The 16,156-nt window shown below is 40.8% G+C and overlaps 1 protein-coding gene across 1 annotated transcript; it reads right to left on the bottom strand.

Moving 5' to 3' along the window:
• Positions 1–360: 360 nt before the first annotated feature.
• LOC138978324 (leucine-rich repeat-containing protein 23-like) lies at positions 361–10,299 on the bottom strand (the record flags this gene model as incomplete). Its single annotated transcript, XM_070351033.1, is given in 8 exon segments — positions 361–843; positions 3,567–3,785; positions 4,995–5,229; positions 5,688–5,824; positions 6,217–6,347; positions 8,097–8,350; positions 8,856–8,968; positions 9,885–10,299. Coding segments are annotated over 7 exon segments (1,215 nt in total). The 3' UTR covers positions 361–843; positions 3,567–3,569.
• Positions 10,300–16,156: the final 5,857 nt, after the last annotated feature.

Genomic DNA, 16,156 nt, shown 5'->3' with positions numbered 1-16,156 from the left:
GGCAGACGACACAAGGGGGATCGATAACCCCGCATCCCTTTTGTCTCATTTGTTTTGTAATGTGTTGTCTTTCTCTTTGTATAGTAAGTCCACTCTCTTTGCGTCACTGTATACATGTAGTTATTTTCTACCCTGACAAACGACAACCAAAAAATAAATAAAAAATCCCTACCTACCTACCCTATTTTTTGCAGCCATGTTACCAGAAACATACAACTTTTTTTTTTTGGCCTAAGGAGAAATGCGTCATTATAAATATTAGACAAACAATGTTTTGCACTTGTACCCACTTTCAACCACAACACACACACACACACACACAGTAGTCACACACTCTTTTAACTATGAAAGCTCATAATAAACATTTTGTTCTGGTTTTATTTAAAACACAATATTTACAAAAATGCATAACACTTTTTGAAAACTGCTGGGATAAAACACTGTGTGAGCCTATAAATGTGAAGACATTATATGAAACATTTTGGTGTCATATGACCAGAGAAAATAAAGTGCCTTCTTTCTGCTGCTCAATTTAGGGTATACAGTAACTCACATTTAAATACTTTCATTTCAACAAAAGTAAACGAATATTTCTGTTGAAGGATTGTTTTTAACAGTATAGAAAAGGACGGAATGTTATTATCACAGATAATGCTGGTCCACACTGCACAGAACTGATACTATGAATACTGATACTATACTGTCTGATGTTTTGGCAGAAGAGAATTCAAACAAAATGTCCTGAAGTCTGGGTATTGTTTCTGTTCATTTTGATACCCAAAAAGTCTACAACACTTCTCAGCCTTCTATTGGTTCCTCGTCAGAATTGGCTCCGTCTTCATTCTGAAAACAAAAGAAATTGTGAAGTTAACAACACAAACAAACTTGGAAAAATATCCTCAGTCCCCCAAAACACAAAATCGGGATTACAAATGTATAATATGTTGTAAATATTTTAAAATTTTGCATGAATACAGGTGTGTTGACATACTATCTTAGATAAATAATTTCAAAAATAATCAACAGTATTTTAATTGTAACAATAGCTCTGGTTGGTTTACCGGTTGCCGACTGAAAGTAAAGAATATCGGACACTAACATTTATTGTTCAATCAAATCTTTTTACATTTTACTTTTTTTGTGTGTGATTATTGCTTTAATTTTTCTTAGACCAGAGAAAAGTTTATACAGGAGATCTAAATTGTTCCGAGAAAGTATAAATACTTGCCGACAAATCAAATTGATCAAAGCTTCCGCACTTTAACTCTACATTACATGTATAATATGGACAACAATTGGAATACCTGAAATGTTAACCTTATTCATAGGCTGTATAATTACATAGCTTTTACAAGTCTCCCAGAAGCCAGACATTTTCTCTCTGTAAAGCATGCAGTGCTGAATTATCTCCCTTCAACTATAGTGAAAGCAAGAGTTGCTATAACAACAAATATATTGTCATAAATTATGATAAGCTCTATGGAGGGATCAGAAAAAATTTAAGACTCTTTGTTTGTGTGTATAAGGAATTTAGCCGTCTACAGTCTGCTGTACACATCTAGGAAGTAAAACAGTGCAATAACAGTCTACATCTACTTGCTGTATAAATAGATTTTAAACTATTTTATACAACACACCAAACTAAATTTCTGTAAAACACTAACACACACACACATACTCTGCACACATTCTCTCTTTTTCTCACACACACAGCTAGTTTTCTTATCTACATCCAACTCTGTGCAAATCCTGTCTGCTATGGTCAAAAACACATCTAGCAAAAACGTCTTACCACACATTCAGTAATATAAGTTTCTATATAGTTTTTCTATCGTTAACTTAGTGCAAAAGCAGTTTACAATCTGTTAAAGGAAAGGACTCTGATGCCTGTCAGATTATTCATCGCTTTAACCTTTTGCATGTGTTGCTTATTTTCAGTTTAAACAAGAAGAGCAAACGCTCGATCGAGTCACTTTCGCAGTTCTGAATATTATATGAGGCATCAGATGGACAGGAAGAAATTGCTATTCACAACACAATGAGTCACGTTCACATAAAATTTGAGCCCGGTCACTTTTATAGTTTCCGAGAAAAGCCCAACGTTAAGTTGTGTGTTGCCGAACAGAAAAGGCTAGTTATCTCCCTTGTTTTTCTGATAACGTTCGTAAAAGGCTACAGATGTAAATACTTTGATGTAAAGAATAATCCTACAAAGTTTCAATCACATCCGATGAACTTTGTCAAAGATATAAAATGTCTAATTTTTCCTTTGACGCTGACCTGTGACCTTGAAAAAGGTCAAAGGTCAACGAAACCATCGTTAAAGTGTAGAGGTCATTGGAGGTCACGACTAAACAAAATATGAGCCCGATCGCTTTGATAGTTTCCGAGAAAAGTCCAACGTTAAGGTGGTGTCTACGGACGGCCGGATGGCCGGCCGGACAGACTAACACTGACCGATTACATAGTCACTTTTTCTCAAGTGACTCAAAAATCAAAGGAACCAACAGTGAAACATACATTTATTTCTCTCAAACAATTAAACAACAATTCAAGTTAAACTTCATCTGTGGCTGCCAAATCAAGATATCAACAGCAGGAAAAAGGTAGCATTGAGCACAGCACACGGAAATGATACTATGAATAAGGCGTTTTGTTCCCCCCGCAGGTTAGGGGGAAGAATTTACCCGATGCTCCCCAGCATGTCGTAAGAGGCGACTAACGGATTCTGTTTCTCTTTTTACCCTTGTTAAGTGTTTCTTGTATAGAATATAGTCAATTTTTGTAAAGATTTTAGTCAAGCAGTATGTAAGAAATGTTAAGTCCTTTGTACTGGAAACTTGCACTCTCCCAGTAAGGTAATACATTGTACTACGTTGCAAGCCCCTGGAGCAAATATTTGATTAGTGCTTTTGTGAACAAGAAACAATTGACAAGTGGCTCTATCCCATCTCCCCCCTTTCCCCATCGCGATATAACCTTCGTGGTTGAAAACGATGTTAAACACCAAATAAAGATGTTCTTTTGTACTCATGTTTTGATTTTGTTACTGACTGAAAACTCATGAATTAAGTTCACTTTCAATAACATGTTTCTGTGTACTGATCAGAGAGTGAAGACAAGAGGTTACATTATACAATTTCTGATGTTCAAGACATCTTTTTTTATCAAGAGTTCCAATATAAACCTGAAATAAAATGATATTAAAAGTCTCAAGTAACCAAAAGAAAGAAAATACAATTGAACAGCAAGGCAGACTTTTAAATCAAAGAGAAACAAAGTGATTTGAAAAAAAAAAAAATTGGAAAAAAAATCGAAGTAGTAACAGATCAAACAAGTTTTCTGCTGAAGCCAAAATAAACAGATGACAGAGCAGAATAACTGGTAACAAGAAACTAAAACTCGCAGCCAAGAGATCAGAACTGTTAACCCAAACCAGTACAGCTAACAGAGCCAACTAATTAGGAACGAGAAACCACAAACACAGGTGGAAAGAAGAAGCCAATATCTCAGCTGTTGCTATGCAGGCCGTGATGAGAGAGATAACCTGAGAGTTTACCCTATACCGTTTATGTCTCATCTTCATCTTCATCTTCAGGCTCATTAGCAGCGTCTTCAGCGTCATCGGGACCTTCTTCAGTTTCTGAGACCTTCTCCTCAAGTCCGTCACTATCTGAAGCCTCCCGTACAAGCTCTTCTTCGCCCTCTCTTTCTAGTCGTTCCCGTTCTTCCTCCTCTCTCGCTTCGCGATCTCTTTCTTCTTGTTCTTCCACAGCTTTTGCTTCCTGTGTGTGTGGTGTTTACACATACATCATTCAGTCAAAGGAAATCATCTTATGTTGCTTTATCAGAAATAATCTGGTAGCGTTGGTACTGCAGTAAAAAAAAAAGGGAAATGTACAGTCGGCAATGGATAAGCTACTGGATGTACATTTACAACTGCCTCCTGCTAATCCAGGGACCCTATTTAACTGTGAAACAGATGTAAACAACACAACTAAAAACAGACACAATTCAGTACAAACAGAACTTTGCTCTAAATTTTGGGGTGAGGATAGGGGATGGTCACTTTTTCTCGGTTAAAGACTACAGGATAAAGAGGATACAATCTGCTACATGCATTTACCGCAGTCCGCATTCACATAATTTACTGGCTTCACATTTACGGAGGTACAATGTCAATCAAGATGAACCCAAAAAACCTCACACACGCGTACACACACACACAAACACAATCTTCAGCATTGCAAAATCACACACAACATTGTTCTGTTTTTTCACTTCCAAAACAAACAGTACAGTCAAACCTGCCCTAGCGACCACATCTTGAAAGCGACCACCCGCCCACAATGACCACTCCGAAAGATCCCAGAGGAGTTTTTGGCTCACGTAAGTGTAGCCTATGCGATCGTAACTTTGTCTGTCTGTGCATGCGTGTGTGTGTGTGTGTGTTTGTGCGTGTGTATGTCTGTGGTAGAAACTCTGAACATTTGAAGACGTCACATTACATTGACGTCACATTATGACGTAAGAGGGTTAGACGTCACGCGAAGGAAGTACTGAAAGTCTCGGTCATTATTATTTTGAGCGGGCCGAAACTAGTGTACATGCAGACAGACAGATCTAGATCTAGTGTCTCGCTTTCTTGCACAGTTTTACCTATTCTCTTTCTGTGTGTGTGTGTGTGTGTGTGTGTGTGTATGTGTGACGGAGTGATTGAGTTTGTGTTACTGTTTGTCGATTTCTTACGTGAGCCTTGATGGCTTCGCCTCTTGTTCTTTTATATAATTCCCCTTTCCAGAATTAGCACCTGTCTGTAGGGACTACTTTTGGTCGGTCCCTTGGGTGGCCGTTACAGGCAGGCTGGACTGTACAAGCAAAGGGAAAGAGCAATCAGGGATCACATCACTCACATTTTTCACACACAAAGTGAGGCCAACCAGATCACTGCTCGCCTTCTGTATTCCCAGACGCAAAGCAAAACATGCACTTACCGCCTCCGCCGCTTCTGCTTCAGCTTTTCGTGTTTCGAAGATCTCTTCCGCCTCCGTTCGCTCTTCATCGGTGAACTCGTCCTTGTCGAGTCGCTCGAGCGAGCGAAGAGCGATAAGAACCTCCAGCCTGTAGTCATCCTCCTCCGCCACTGGGTTCTCTGACAGCACAAGGGCCCGCAGGAACGGCAGACCTTTCAGCTTGGCCGCTTCTTTCACTGACGTTACCAGGTTACCTCTGTGATGAGAAAATATTACACATTTTGTGTGTGTGTAGGAGAATGCAGGAGGAGAGGTTGTGCATGTGTGTTAGTGTGTGTGTGAGAGAGAGAGTGAGAAAGAGTGTGTGTGTGTGCATGTAATTATGTGGTGTGCATGTGTACACATGCAGAAGAACGTGTGTGTGTGTATTGATACATGTGTTCCCATGTCAGCAGGTGCAGTTTCATTACTGACATCCTTTTCCGCACATGTATTTGTCCTTGATTTTTGTTCATCCTCAGGATCAACCCCAGCACACATAAGTACAATTATAGTTACTTTATTCCCATGAAAATACCACAGCCACTTATTACTAAATTTAACAAATTAAATAATTGAAACATGCTTTAAAGAAATTACCACTTTAAAGAATGAAATATTTTCTTGGTGAAAGGTAACTGTAAGATGTTTTTCTTCCCTTAGGATTACACTAACCTCAAGTTAATGTACTGGAGTTCTTTGAGGTCTTCTGTAAATCCATCCAAGTTCTCCAGCTGGTTGTCACGGAGATGAAGCGTTGTCAGACCAGTGCATCGGCCCAAGCCTTCAACCCTCTTGATCACATTCGCACCCTAAAAAAATAATGATTCATTGTTTTTATTGTCAACACGTTACAGTCTTCATATTTATGGGGGTGTCTACCAACAGACAACAAACGGCATTTGCTCACAAAGCAAATGCACAAACACTAACTTTATACACATATATGTGATTAAAAACTTAAAAGTAAAATCAAACATATGAAATTGAACCGTATAAACACACATGTGCATTATGCACAAGCATAAATACACAGACTAACCCATACACGTTCACATACACACAGAGTTTTGTCTTTTATTAAACACAACTGAGACACAAACCAGCACTATGAAAATATGTTTTGAACTTATACAACATGCTCATCTTTATTATGGTAATGTATCATTACCGCCTTTTGTCTGTGAGAAAAAGAAAAGCTCACCAGAAACAAGTTTTTGATGTTTGGAAGATAGATGCCATCCGTTGACTCAAGCTTGTTCCCTCTAAGTTCCAATGTGTGTAGGCGTGTCAGCTTCATTGCATCAAGACCTGTGACCTGTGTGATGATGTTGTCTGAAATAGAAATGGTGAAATTCGTACCGTCTTGTCTCGTTCTTGTATTGGTGAGTACAGTAATCCTTTGTTTTTTAACTTTGTTCATCTTACCAAAGACACTTCGTTGTTTAGATTTTGAAATAGAAACATTATGATTACACGAGTCATCAACAACAAAGGGATTAATGAAACAACTGAGCAGATATGAGTTAGCAGTATAGTTGAATAGAACAGACAGCTCTATTTGTGCACCACCAACTCTCTCTGTGTTCCATGCTGACCGGCTTGCTAAATAATTGCGTCGTCAAAGTAACGGAGAATCAAGTGAAATTGCTTCTCTTCTTTTGTGTCATATGTGCTTTTATATAATGTTCTCTCTTTTCAACATTAATTCCGAATCAGTCACTCCCTCTGGACCAAGAAAAAGAGAAGCAGTGAAAATACATATTAACCATTTTCTCTCTCTTCAACATTCATTCTCAAACTATCACTCTCTTTGGGCAGAAAAAAAAAGCCGTTGAAACACATGTTCAGCATGGTTGAGTATGTGAAAATACTTGTTAAAACATTTCAACTGTTGGTACTCAGAATACTTGTTAAAACATTTCAACTGTTGGTACTCAGAATACTTGTTAAAACATTTCAACTGTTGGTACTCAGAATACTTGTTAAAACATTTCAACTGTTGGTACTCAGAATACTTGTTAAAACATTTCAACTGTTGGTACTCAGAATACTTGTTAAAACATTTCAACTGTTGGTACTCAGAATACTTGTTAAAACATTTCAACTGTTGGTACTCAGAATACTTGTTAAAACATTTCAACTGTTGATACTCAGAATACTTGTTAAAACATTTCAACTGTTGATACTCAGAATACTTGTTAAAACATTTCAACTGTTGGTACTCAGAATACTTGTTAAAACATTTCAACTGTTGGTACTCAGAATACTTGTTAAAACATTTCAACTGTTGGTACTCAGAATACTTGTTAAAACATTTCAACTGTTGGTACTCAGAATACTTGTTAAAACATTTCAACTGTTGGTACTCAGAATACTTGTTAAAACATTTCAACTGTTGGTACTCAGAATACTTGTTAAAACATTTCAACTGTTGGTACTCAGAATACTTGTTGAAACATTTCAACTGTTGGTACTCAGAATACTTGTTAAAACATTTCAACTGTTGGTACTCAGAATACTTGTTAAAACATTTCAACTGTTGGTACTCAGAATACTTGTTAAAACATTTCAACTGTTGGTACTCAGAATACTTGTTAAAACATTTCAACTGTTGGTACTCAGAATACTTGTTAAAACATTTCAACTGTTGGTACTCAGAATACTTGTTAAAATATTTCAACTGTTGGTACTCAGAATACTTTTTAAAACATTTCAACTGTTGGTACTCATACTCATAGGTGAGTGATTGGCTGCATCTATATCACAAGTGTATTTGACTAACAGACATAAATGGATGGGAGAGATCCATGATGATAAAAATTACTACAAAACTGATTATTATCAACATTACTATCGTTACCACTAAATTCCACTAACATGCACAATTGTACAGTGGAACCCCCCTTTTAAGACCCCCAATTTTAAGACTTCCTCCTTTTAAAGACCTTGTTTTCTCAGACTTTTGTTCATAACTTCTGTACAATTAGCCCCATTTTAAGACTCCCTCCTTTTTAAGACCTGATTTTCTTAAATGTTTTGAGGTCTTATAAGGGGGTTCCACTGTATGCAAATCCTACTTACTGCTGAGAATGAGATGCTCCAACATGGGGTGGTTGATGCCCTCTGTGGTGTTGATCCTGTTGTGACTAAAGCTGGCCACTTGTAGAAACGGCATCTCTTCCAGATGTGGGCTGGTCAGAAGATTCTCATCTGCCTTCAGCGTCAACATGTGTGTGAGCGCACTGAGTGGTGAGATGTCCTTGAGAGCATTTTTGCTGACGTCAACGTAGCGCAAGTGAATGAATGATTTGAGGATGGAAATGTCTGTAACTCCCCTGAAAAAAATGGCAGGACAAAATTGTTTCAGCCTCCTGACAAGCAGGATGAACTTTCTAAAAAAACATTAAAACATTTACTTGCAAATCAACCCAGTAGATGTGAAAGATGTTAATCATCATCCTTTTCAACAGGTGTCCGTGATTGCTTGTGATTGCAAAACTGTGGGAAACATGTTGCACATGCCAGTTTGTAGCAACAGTTAAACGCTGAAGAAGAAGAAGAAGAGGCTATAAAGGCACTGATGGCTGTATCCATGTGTTTGTTCTGGTGCTGGTTTACTGGTATGAAATAGGTATGCCCAGTGTATAAACTTCAAGCTTTCCACACACACGCACACACACACACACACACACACACACACACACACACACACACACACATCTTTCTGCCATGTGACAAATACTGAGTGCGTAGATGTGCACATGAATGTGTCCAAATCTCATGCATTTTATGTGTCTAGTCACCTATTATTGTATTTATCTTAACACATGCTGCACATACCTTTCATGGATGTCCAGTCTGACATAGGCATGTGAAAGACCATCTCCAGTTTTACACAGCAGTGATAAACTCTCTGCAATGATATCCTCTGTCAGGGGATTTGGTGGTACTTTCTGTAGAAAAAAGGAACGTTTGAAATAAAAAGTAATTAAAAGATAACAAGTGGATGGTATTTGTACTTCTGATTCACAGCCACCGGTCCTTTCTATTCAAAACAAATTACATGCCTTTGGTTTGTGCTTGTGAAAGCGATAAAAAATATATGAGCAAATCACATGTTTTAATGATAACCTTCTCAAAACAGGCTCTGCAATACTGAATCAGGGCAGGGAAGATACTGAATCAGACTGGGGAAAGGAGCAGTACTTCTGATTTTCTTGTAGGCTATACCAGGGCAATATCAGGAACATGCAATAATCAACCTGCTGCCACAAATTAAAAAAAAAAAAAAAGCATCAACACAAGTTACTTGTTTGCATAAATGGTGGATGCGCATTTCTTTAATAAAAGAAAGAAGCACGCACAATGACAAAATGTGTGCACAAGCACATGGATACTTCTAGTTCTGGATCTGGTCTTGGTATGTTGCAGGAGCCAGTACTGGCTATCCTCGCGAAACTGGGAGAGCACCTATTTGAGAGTCACCTTTACATTTTGGGCATAGTAATATGGTAAGATTTGCCTCACTTTTTTGCTCTTCAGTTTATCAAAAGTGTATGTACTGTTCAACGGCTGTTGTTGTACTCTCTCTCTCTCTCTCTCTCTCTCTCTCTCTCTCTCTCTCTCTCTCTCTCTCTCTCTCTCTCTCTCTCTTGATCTCTCTCTCTCTCTCAGTCTCTCTCTCCCCTGTTGCTCATTCCCACACATTACATGTATAAACAAACAGACAATATTTCAATCAGTAAACTATCCTGACACGTAAACCCTAGATTTAAAGACTGAATAAAAAATAAAAAATGCGTTGAGTAAACTGCCCAAACAAACTAGCTGCGCCCTTTTGAATTCCAGCAAAATCAAAACATCTCATACCTCCTCCTCTTCTTCTCCCTCCACATGTTCAGGGTCTTGTTCCTCGTCTCCAGGCGGCTCGGCTTCATCCTCTTCATCCTGCTCCTCTCCTCCGGTCTCCTCTTCCTCGAAACTCTCCTCGTCTGCCATTTTGTATCAGTTCCAACACGCCGAGGCAACTGTAAACACGGCTGCCACACGCACCTGTTGATTGACAAAATGGCGTCTCGTTACTGAGGCAACCGAAAGGGAATAAATAAGTAACGCTTTAAAAAAAATTTGGACACTGTCAAAGTTTCAGTAGTTGAGTAGTCCCTAAACGAAGGAACCCACCAGTTCCGTTTTCTACGCCGCAAATGCCAAGTTATTGGGTTTCTCTCAAAATCTCGCGTCGCAACGAGATTTTGAGACACAAGCAGAAGACATCGATCGACAACTGAGGTAACCCATTAACTTGTAACTTTTAGAAGTCTCAAAAAGTTGTAATTTTAGCTAGATGTACCTTAAAAGTTATCACAAAACATTGTTCGATGTTTTTGGAATGTTTTTAGTAGGTCATATTGTATGATCCGTGTCGCGATCGCACAAAATCAGGAGTGAAAGCAGCGGCATGTTTTGGGACATTTTCGTTGTTTTCAGCCCAAAATGGTTTATTAGCGCCGAGATACGGTTCAAAGATCGCTGAGAGGGGGTGTGTTTCGGCATGCCGTCAAGCCACAGACATTTCAATGTTGCTTGTCATGTGTAAATCGCGCTTGCCTAGCGTTCGTCCGGAATATTGCTTGTTGTATTTTGTGGATAGTTTGGTGAGTTTATGTGTATTTTGCGAGAATTTTGTTTACGATTCGACTGAAATGAATTTATTACTCGGAAACGCTTGCGCATGTTGGGACCAATCCTGCTAGGGTGTGACATGATAGATTGAAGGTCATTATTCATTTGTTGTCGTTGTATAATTTTCAGTAAAGCCGGCATGGTTTTACTGTTGGCTTTCACACTTTAGCAGAATTTAGTCATTTTGTTTTGACAGTTTTCGCGTTGCTGAATCAGTACTCGAAAACGGAAAGTAGGAGGGCGGTGTGATAGTGGGTAATCACAGGTAGGCTTGTAGCCGTTGACGTCAGCTTTTTATAGTATACTTGTGGGATTAAAATTGCGTTGTAAAAATTATAGTAGGAAGGGTATCGGTTGTTTTGTGGTATTGTTCGCTTGCGACGTTATCAGGCACGGTGCAAGTTGAGGTCGACTTTGGGGCTGTCTCGCGCAACTTGCAACGTTTCTGCCTGTAAGTCGTGTGTAGCACTTAAGCCGCTTCTGCGAGCTCAGGTCGGGGCCAAGAGCGTGCCAAGAAGTCGCAAGTTGCGACAGAAAAGCCCCACAGAGTGGCGACTTGGAGGTAAAACCCAATAAAAGATTTATTCAAGTTTTATTGATTCATGGGGCATAGCGGGCCCCGCTTGGTCGCGTTGCCATGGTAACGTAGCAGGTTATCCCTAAATACCTGGGCGGTCGCGGGACAGGTCTAAGCGGCTTTTGTTTGCCCGGCAACTGCAAGGCGAGTTCCTTTCATAGGAACCCAAGCCTGAATATTGTTTTGCAAGTTGCGCGTGGATTGCCATGGAAACCCCCAGTCCATTGTTTTCTGGTCGAACCTGTTTTCACTGGGCCGCCGTGTCCGCGTCCAGGCAGTCCTGGCACTAGCTGGCAGCGATCCAAGACATTTAGCAAGCTGAGAAGTGAGAGGGAAAATTAAAAAAAATAAGGGAAAGAAAGACAGAGAGAGAAGGGGGGGGGGGGGGGAGGAGGAGATGGAAAAACGAAAAGCGTTGAAAGGCAATAACCTAGTGTGCGCGCAGGTGTGAAGTTAGGTGGTACGGAAAAAATAATTAATGTTTCATTTTAATCTGTCCCAGTTGCACATGTTACTGCGAGAAAATCTTGCGATTTGCGTGCAAAAACTATTTCCGAAGGAGCCACCAAGAGACGTGCGTCAGCTATGTTTCTTTTTCTTTCAAGAGGAACTGACATAGGGGATAGGGGGGATTGTGTGTAGATGGGGGGGGGGGGGGTGGTTAGCATGTGGAGATAATAAACTTGCGTCTGAGCATGTGCTTTGTTTGCCGATGTTTCAAGTTTTCAAGTTACGATTTATAATCTCTTTGTGTAAATGATTATATTCATGCTTCAAGGCGTGGGCTGGGCTAGCTTTCTTTGGGCTTTCTTTCTTCCTTTTTCGTTTGTAAAAAAAATGGTCGAAGTGTTAAAGGCGTTGTGATTTTCGCTAAATAACAGGTAACGGAGAAAAGGGCGAGGGTTGGAAATTGAGGACGTGTGTTCGTAAATGAGGAGAGAGAGAGAGAGAGAGAGAGAGAGAGAGAGAGAGAGCCGGCAGGGGGGGGGGGGGGGGGACTGATTGTGCTGGCTGCAACATCATATCATCAAACATCCGTAGAACAATGGACGATCTTTGACTTCACAGTGTCTCTGTCCAATTGTGCACAGCAGTCAAGTTTCCTTGATAGAAAAAAATAGCAGTCGTGCAGTGTTTTCTCATGATTTACAAAGCGCTCTGCAAGTCGCCACTCGAGGCTCAGTTGCCACAGGAAACAGCACAGCTCAAGTTTTTTTGCTGAGACCACGATTACCGTTTGCCGCCAGATCCGAGATAATAGGAGAGTCAATAAAAAAAAAAGTCCTTGGGATTTTTTTTGGCCCGAAATTTATAAACGAGCGTCTTTCTGGCCCCTTTTCCTGTATTCATGGGTTTGTATGCTGTCCCATTTAAGGGGAACAGAAAGTAACACTGAAATTTTTGCAATGCCTTTTCAAATGAAATAGAAAGAAATCTTGAAAAACTGAAATGCCTTGAACGCTTATCAAGGGTAAAAAAATTTTTAAAAAAGGGGGGGGGGGGGAGGGGGGGGGAGGTCGGTAATGGGGGAGCCTAAATTCTCCTCTACTTTGTTGTCTATAATCTTCGTGTTTGTGTGTGTTTGTGTGTGTGTTGGTGAGAAAGTGTGTGTTTCTGAATCTGCCTTGGTTATTAATTCTTTCATTGATGTCAATTCAACTTCGTTGAAAGCATATATATATCGAAGTAACTGATTGTATTGGGTGGCAGTATTGTCCGTGCACGGGAGCGCGCGTACACACAGACAAAACACACACATACACACACACATACACACACACACACACACACACACACACACACACAGAGAAAAAAAAGAGAGAGAATATCCGTGAATCTGTGACATTCGTTTTTGTCGTAAATGTCAATATACTCAGTGGCTGATCTCAGTAATATAAACATAGCGCGAAGCTTCGACGTGCTATAGGCAGCTAAGCCGGAAACTTATTCAAACTGTAACCTACACCCAAACAAAAATAAAAAGACAGACAAAGGAAAGAGACGACTTTCGCAAGAAATTGTCAAAGTTATTCTTTTTCTTGTCCCCTCCTCCTCCTCCTCCTCCTCCGTCCTCCAATGAAGTTTTCTTCCCAGCCTCTTGGTGAATACTTTATTGCCCCTGGTGGAAGACGTGCCTTAGAACTGGTTCTGCCGGAGTGCCCCACGCTATGGCAACTAAGTATTATTTATGCATGGCCCGCCGGCTACATTGTCGCTGTTGCTACGGCAACCAACGAATTTCTAGCATGGGACGCCGAGCGTGGGGCACTTAGTTAGAGACGGGCCGGTAGTGCGGAGGGGGCGTGGGGAGGAAACGAAGACGCGGGCGACTTTTGCTACAGGTGAGTCTCTTTTGGTGTTGTTTCATCCAGTTTTCTTGTTTAACACTCTCAAATTTCGACCGTTTTTGAGTGCACGAGGGAAGTAAAGCGTGTTCGATTTTTGTCGTCCTCGATTTTGCCCCTGAGCGTGTAGTTTTGAGTGTATATAAAATAATCATTATTGGTCTCGATCAGTCATCCCCTGCAGTCACTGACGTTGGCCGCGAACGTGTATAATTGATTGTGTGTGGTGGTGGAAGGATCTTTTCGCCTCAGTTTTGCCGTGTGACGGTCCGGCCTGGGTTGAGTTCAGCCGCCACGTTGCTGGTGGTGGAAAGTTAGCTTGTTACCTTGGTACAGGGTCAATGAAAACCCAAGTCTGGGCCTCCTCCAGGCTTCTCGGTGTGTAGTGCGTGTCTGGCGAGGGGTCGCTAACTTCAGACTGGTCAGTTTGGTGAAATCACCCGTGGTATTCTGGAGAGCGGGGGGGGGGGGGGGGGGGGGTGTCACCCGTGTTACTTAACTTATAGACTGGGGGAAAAGGCTCACGTCATGTCCCAAATAGACGCTAGTTCTGGGGACAGACAGACCCAGGTAGCAGCATAGCGGTTACCGGGGGGGGGGGGGGGGTGTATCGAAAAGGGGCGTGGAGGGGGCTGAGGGTTGGATAGAGGTGTTCCATTCTTTGATGGCGTTTACTGGCATTTGATTATGTAGGTGACACGTGCAAATACACACACACTGACGCACGCAGACACAGAAACACTGGGATTGGCAAAATTGCATTTGTGAACCTACCAGGAATGAATCCCGATTTCGATGTATGTATTTTTGCTCAGAGTTTTCTTTTTGCCTGTTTGAAACAAGAAGAAAAAAATACAGCTACAGATACAGTTTGATATTTTAGCTATTTAAATATAGACATGATGAACAACATCATTGTTCCTGTTACTCAATCTAGTCACAAGTAATCAGTTGGACGCTGTTTTCAGTTTTCTGTTGCCACCTGAAGAAGTATGTTGTAGTGTTGCCAGTTCCTTCCTTTGTAGTTGATGTCAGTTTCCGCATTGTGTCACTTTATGCTGTTTTTCTCTGCCCCTCGCCCCCCCCCCCCCCCCCCCCTCTTTCTATCTGCTCTCTCTATCAGGTGTGTGACTGTGAGTGTGTGTGGGGTTTGTCAGCGCTGAAAGTCCACAAAATGGGGCACTCGCCTTTGGCTAGTACTTCTCATAATTTACTAGCCAGAGAGCAAATTTTACTTGCCAAACAAACCATTTCAATTCAGTGTTTCAGCAACTTTACTCGCCTATAGCGAGTTGATTAACAATTCTACTCGCCATTTACAGATTTCTACTCACCATGCGCGAGTGAAATACTCGCCACTTTCAGGCCTGTTTGTGCGTGCGTTTGTGTGTGTGTACAGTTTTGTGTATCCGGTTTAAAACAGATACTTCACAAACATCCTACAACTTACTTAAGTTGTGCACGACATTTTTCTTCTGTCGAGTCTTTCAGTCTCACATTTCATTCGACCTATGTCTCGCGTAGCCTCGTCACACTTTGGCTAAAAAACAAAAATAAGTTTACCAAGTGTTCGGTCGACGACAAGACATGAATCTTTTGTTTCAACACAAAGCATGCAGACTCATGCCTTAACACGCCTCCCAGGTCAGAGGTCGAGAGATTGGGAGTACACACAATCTGATTAAGTTAGCGAGAAGATCGCATTACATATTCACGCTTACCGGCCCGTCCCGTGCGGTTACCATGGCGCTCTCTCGGTCTTACAGTCTCGTTGAATGAATTAATTAGCGAGTGGAGAAAATGAACTGATTAAGAAATGATGGAATTTAGAATTTGAGGGGGAGGGAGAGGGGCGTACAAGATGGGCGTTGTTTTGTTCACAATAGATCGAAAAAGTTTTTTTATTAAATTTTTTTTTTTAATATTTGAATTTGTTTAAAAAATAAAAAAAATAACGTAGCTGTCTGTCTGTCTGGGACTGGGTGGCCGAGTGGTAACGCACTTGCGCTCGGAATCGAGAGGTTGCGTGTTCGACCCTGGGTCAGGCCGCTATTTTCTCCCCCCTTTCCTAACCTAGATGGTGGGTTCAAGTGCTAGTCTTTCGGATGAGACGAAAAACCTAGGTCCCTTCGTGTACACTATATTGGGGTGTGCACGTTAAAGATCCCACGATTGACAAAAGGGTCTTTCCTGGCAAAATTGTATAGGCATAGATAAAAATGTCCATCAAATACCCGTGTGACTTGGAATAAAGGCCGCGAAAGGTGAATGCTCGCCTAACAGGCTTGAGGTTTGCTGGTCGATGTGAATGCGTTATATATTGTGTGTAAAAAAAATGTTTGTTTGTCTGTCTGTCTGTAAAAAAAAATTCCATTTCACACGGCAGAAATTAATATGTAAAGCGCGGAGAGCACAGTTAATTGTGGTTCGCGCTATATAAGCTCACTTATAATAATAATAATGTCTCTCGCTCTCATTCACACGCACACTCACGCACGCACGCACGCACGCACACACACACACACACACACACACAC

The sequence above is a fragment of the Littorina saxatilis genome, linkage group LG10 (genome assembly GCF_037325665.1).
Source record: "Littorina saxatilis isolate snail1 linkage group LG10, US_GU_Lsax_2.0, whole genome shotgun sequence".
Taxonomy (NCBI): Eukaryota; Metazoa; Mollusca; class Gastropoda; order Littorinimorpha; family Littorinidae; genus Littorina; species Littorina saxatilis.
This window is presented reverse-complemented; position numbering and strand designations above follow the sequence as displayed.